The following is a 5859-nucleotide window of genomic DNA, read 5'->3' on the forward strand; positions in this document are numbered from 1 at the left end:
AGTGATTTATGATTACATGTACACTTTAGTGTTATTTAAGGTTCAGGTTATAGGAAATGTGTCATGTCTGGTATTATTTTAATACCTTATTCATCAGCAGTTGTCCGGTTCTTTCGCTGAAGAGATCGCACATTGCATACTCTAGTTAGTCATGTTAGGGAATAAATACTTAAAGTTATACTGCAATGTGTAAATAGACTAGCTTAAACTGGTTTCTGGGTGGGAGAATCATCTGGAATGTTGACCCTCAGCCTTAGAGGGGGTTGTTTGAACTAGCCTATGATCTGTTTACACTGGACCCACCTGAAGTCTGGACCTATAGAAGCAAGCCACGTCATCTGCATTGTTCTCTCTGTAACACTGAGGGGTATATTTACTAAACTGCGGGATTGAAATAGTGGAGATGTTGCCTGTAGCAACCAATCAGATTATAGCTGTCATCTTGTAGAATGTGCTAAATAAATGATAACTAGAATCTGATTGTTTGCTATAGGCAACAGCTCCACTTTTTCAAACCCGCAGTTTAGTAAATCTAGCCCTGAGTGTGTATATAATATAGCTGTACTCCCACTGACTTCAGTCATTCTCTGACCACAGTAATTACTTTGTGCGTTGGAAACACAACACAATCGCTTGGGCAATGCTTATTTGAAAACGATTGAATTACTTTAATAGAACCTAGAATGTAAATAATTAAACTCAAATAAAGAATATAATTTAAAATAATAAATATTATAATAAAGCAAAAAAATTGTAATACATTAATACATTAAATAAAGTAAAAATTAAGATAATAAAATAATAATAAAAATGATTTTAACATTATATAGCATAAAGAAAACTATAAAATTAAAAAAATAGTATTGAATAAATAAAAATTTTGGTCCTATATGTGTTTGGGTTGTTAATATGCTGGTAGTGTCCTCTTCCATCCATAGTACCGTTGTGCTCCTGTCCGACCCTCAGTTGTCCAATATGAATCTTTGAAAAGTAGCGGAAAATAATGCAAACGTTTCACTGCTCATCTACAATCCTACTTTAAGTGCCCTTTAGCCATTTATCACAGTCTGTCACTTCTGGTTTTTCCATGTCCATCTATATTTAAAGCAAACAAATGTTTGAGTTTTAAGCAAGTTTTGGAAGGCATGTGGGTTACTTAAATACTTTGATAATCAGTGCTGAGCCCTTTAATCACTGCAAATGTAGTTTTCTGCCAATTGCAAGAGAGTTTTATCACTAGAAATCCTTGTTTAAAAAATTATCTATGGCCCTCCATGTGTCAATCAAATGTTGGATCTGCCAGTTTCATCGCACAAATGAAAAAAAATTGCATATCTACTACAAGTGACTCGTTTGCAATTGCCAGGAAAAAAATATAAAAGTTATTAAAGGACACCACATTGATTATCAAAGGATTTTAAGCACCCCACTAGCCATTTAATAATATACTGAAATGTAAAAAAAAATGAAATTTACAAACAGAAAGCCTTAGAAAATTGATGAATGGTTAAAGGGTAATTAAAAGGAGGACAAACCTCTGCAAAAGAAGCTTGATCTGTAGTGAAGCTCGATTTGTGTGAAATGTTGCTGTGAGATTCGATTTTGCTCATTCTCAATGAGAAGATTTGTATCACGGCAGTGCATTTTTTTCATTATGATAAGTCTTCTCTATTTTGTTAACAAAAGAAGTACGTAATTATTTGTAAAATATTTATTTTCTTGTTTATACTGGAATATATCTAGTTTTCAAAACAGTGTAAAATAAAATAGAATTAACTAAAATGTTCAAAATGTTCAGAAGTATAAATTGGGTCTACAACCGAATCAAATTATAAAAGAGTGCCCTGTTGCACAAAAAATCTATGGCCTAAATTATAAGTATGTAGAACAGAAAGGAATTTTTGTTATTTCTCTCTTGAAGAACTAAGAATAACGATTTATAGAGTGTAATTATATTTACTAGTTAAAAGTCAAAATAACGGAAAAAAATAAGAGTAAGATCATGTTGGACCCTTTTGATCCTGTGACTTTACCCTTGTGACATCATTGATTAAATAGTTTGTCAGGTGACTACTCAGCTGTAAAATACTTAACGAGGAAAAAAATCACAAATACTGTTCATGGGACCACGGTTATAAGCATTAATATTTGTTTCATCAAAGTTACGGACATCAAGATTGTCGTGGCATCTTGTCCGCTAACTTTGTAGGCGTTGACATGATATTACCTCTGTCCTGTTCGCTCTTCGATTGTTTTCTCTGTAATCATGGTGTCATGAAAAAACTCCTATGGCTCTTAAATCATCCATTTTTAACTCCAAGGTCCACGTTTTTTCCCTATGTGATGAACCAATTTTGGCACTATTAGGCTGGTCACATTCCAACATCAATATTAGTTCCATTTCTGTGCAGAAGCCACAAAAAATGCTTTCTTTTATCAGAAAACTTTGTTAATTCCATAAATGCCATTGGTTTCTTTATAACTCAATACTTGAATTCACAGTGGTGTCCAGAATTTGGCACAATAGTCAGAAAATCATGTTTTTAATATATATTACCAAATAAAAGTTTGGAAATGTTGACATAACATGGATAGTCACCTTGCTGAGTAGCTCAATAGCTTCTGAAAACATTGGTACTATATATTTTTTTTTTCGTGTATGCAAATATTGCATGTATAGTGGTACTTTTTTATTAGCTGTAGTACAGTGCACATATTCTCTAGTGATTATAAGTGATCACCAGACAATACAAAAGGGGCACCACTGTTTGGAAGAGCAGATTACCTTCTTTCAAACAATGGTATCCCAATGCCAATTGGACCATTATAGAGAAAATAAAGACTCTTTTAGTGATCAACAGAAAATATATCGCAGTTTCCCTCTTTCAAATGACCATAGCCCCATACGTGTAGAAATCAGAATAAGGGAGATTGGGGCATTTTAAGAGCTTCCCCCATCCCTGGGCTCTATTGCTATGGGACATCATTATGCATCTGACATTCCACAAAGAAACTACTGCGTAGCCTGTGCTTTATGATCAGAGTTTATTACTTGAGAGTCTGTAAGCTGCTGAGGATGAGTGGGTCTTGTTTTTTTCCATGAAGGGGTTAAACCTTTTCAGAGGGTTAATCTTTATATGTTAATAATGACAAACTCTCCATGGAACTGATACGTTTTCTTTAAGTATTTCAAGTCCTAAATATTTTATTATTTAAGTTGTACATTATTTTATTTTACTCGCTTGTTAACTCTCGCCTTTACTACTGTAACCTCCTTCTCTCTGGCCTACCTGATTCTCACCTTGACCCTCCTAAGTCTATCCTCAATGCTGCTGCCCGCCTCATTTTTCTCTGCTGCCGCTTTGTATCTGCAGTCTCCCTCCAACAGTCACTACATTGGCTACCCATACCCTACAGAATTAAATTTAAACTCCTCACCCTCACCTTTAAAGCTCTTAATCAATCTTCCCCTCCCTACATCTCCAATCTCATCTCTACCTACACTCCTAGCCACCCCCTCCGCTCTGCCTGTGACCGCCGCCTCACTACTTCACTGATCACCTCCTCTCACTCTTGTCTTCAGGACTTTGCCCGGGCTACTCCCCTGCTGTGGAACGATCTTCCACGTTCCATCAGGTTTGCATCTACTCTCAAAGGCTTCAAGCGTGCCCTTAAGACTCATTTCTTTATTCAAGTCTATCAGTCCTCCTCCTAACTCCCTTGTCCCGGCTCTCTCCCCCAGTTAGTACCACCCTATTTGTGTCTCCCCCTTCCCTTTAGGATGTAAGCTCTCATGAGCAGGGCCCTCTTTCCTTGTGTGCTCCTTCTACTGTTCCTTCACCCTCTGTACCTCTTAGCCTGCTATGCTAGCCTGTTTTCCCTGTATTCTTAAGCCTCAGCCTTCTTCTCGCTGATTTCTACCATCCCTTTCACTATCTGTCCCAGATATAATCTGATTTGCTTTACCCTGTCACCTGTGTTTGTATATATTTTTGTATTATGTGTGTCTTGGTTCTGTGGACCCTTTGTGGCGCCTTATAAGTCAAAGATAATAATAATAATAATAATAATAATAATGCTCTATATTACTATTAGTCACTGAAAATTTCCTTTTGAAGATATGCTTTCTTGTGGAAAATGATCACAAGAAAATGAGGCAGACATAATTTTCTTGTGGTATCTTCAATGTCAGATTTAACCACTGCTGACTGTATTAGCAGCATACACAACCCGGCATAGAGATTTATTTTACATGTGCTGATCAATTTTCCAGTGGTTTCCCATGTTACATTCCATTTGAAACACAATTAGAGAAAACTCGTGTCTGAAAGAGTCCGACTAGAGGTATCTTTGGCTTCTGTTTTGCACACAAATTGTGCTATATTTATATTTTATTTATATATAAATTATACTTGATTCAACATGCGATTAACATTGTGCTACAAACATATCATTAACTCATTGCTATTGCATTTTTGTGTTCTCTTTGAAGCTTCAAAATTTTCAGAAAACATGGAAGAAGTCAGTCTCCAATGGTAAACGACACATCTGTCTATTGGAATATCACCCAGTTATCCTCCAAAAATGAATGGTTTGATGAGATCACCCGAACAGTTCTTGTCATCTTGACAATTTTGTGTTTCATCTTCTATCTCTACTTCATCACAGTTCTCCTGAATGTCTTCTTTAGCTCTCCTCACATGCGAGAAAACGCTCGATATGTTCTCTTCGCTCACATGCTCATCAATGACACATTATATCTTGCCTTGGGAATTTTACTTTTACTATCAGCCCTATACATTATATATTTCCCAATGCCTTTATGTTGCATCATTCTCACTCTGGCAGCCTCTTCATTTCGGGTTACTCCATACAACCTTGCCGTCATGTCTCTGGAACGTTACATAGCAATATGTTTTCCCTTGAGACACGTAGAGTTTTGCAATGCAGGGAGAGCTAAGTTAGCAATAGTCATGATTTGGGTCATTGGATTTACCCCAAGTATTGCAGATTTGACTGCTATTACCTACTCATATAAATATACATCTTTATCTTTTAATGTGTTGTGTGCCCGTTCAATGCTCGTGATAAGTCCACTTCAAAACATAGTTAGATCTTTCATCCATATTCTCAGTTTCACCATGGTGGCATTAATAATTCTATTTACTTACATTAAAGTAATGCTGGTTGCCAGGAAGTTTGGTTCAGGTGGATCTTCTGCTTTCAAAGCTGGAAGAACGGTGATGCTTCATGCAGTCCAGCTCATGTTATGCATGATATCTTTCATCTCCTCTCTAACAGAGACATTTTCCAGAGATTACATAACTTTCATGCTGGTATCCAACTTCCTCATATTCACCTGTTTGCCCAGGTTCCTCAGTCCTGTGATTTATGGGATAAGGGATGAAGCATTTTCTAAATATATAAGAAAACTGTACTCTGTCAAATCTCTGATAAATATATCTTAAATTCTAAAGGGGTGCGTGGAATATATTTCTTTTAAACTGAATTATTAATTAATTAAAAAGTAGCTTAGTAGCTCAGTAATGATGTATAGAACAGGAAAACCTGCAATACAACTTAACTTTTATTAAAAGTAGTAGTAATATTCTGTGTATGTCCCAGTATCCGGACAGTTGAACGACAGTGTTGATCTTCCTACCTGTTCTTGTAGCTTTGACGATTACTTGAACTTTGGTTCATTTTTAAAATTTCCATATTAGTAAAAGGCAAAGATAAAAGCATACTCTAGACTGTTCCAAGACAGATGACAGCAAGCATATGGCGTAAAGTACAGGCTTGCTGTGAAATTATTACACACATTTTAAAACAAATCATATATATATATATATATATATA

At 35.8% G+C, this 5859-nt stretch overlaps 1 protein-coding gene across 1 annotated transcript; it reads left to right on the forward strand.

Annotated features, from left to right (window-relative positions):
* Nucleotides 1-4532: 4532 nt before the first annotated feature.
* Nucleotides 4533-5468, forward strand: LOC142139777 (odorant receptor 131-2-like). Its single transcript, XM_075197647.1, has one exon. It carries the CDS (start codon nt 4533-4535, stop codon nt 5466-5468), a length of 936 nt encoding a protein of 311 aa, XP_075053748.1.
* Nucleotides 5469-5859: the final 391 nt, after the last annotated feature.

The sequence above is a fragment of the Mixophyes fleayi genome, chromosome 2 (assembly GCF_038048845.1).
Source record: "Mixophyes fleayi isolate aMixFle1 chromosome 2, aMixFle1.hap1, whole genome shotgun sequence".
Classification (NCBI taxonomy): Eukaryota; Metazoa; Chordata; class Amphibia; order Anura; family Limnodynastidae; genus Mixophyes; species Mixophyes fleayi.

Excerpts from the sequence above, each read along its gene's own strand:
- LOC142139777 (XM_075197647.1), top strand. The coding sequence starts at position 4,533 with ATGGTAAACGACACATCTGTCTATTGGAATATCACCCAGTTATCCTCC.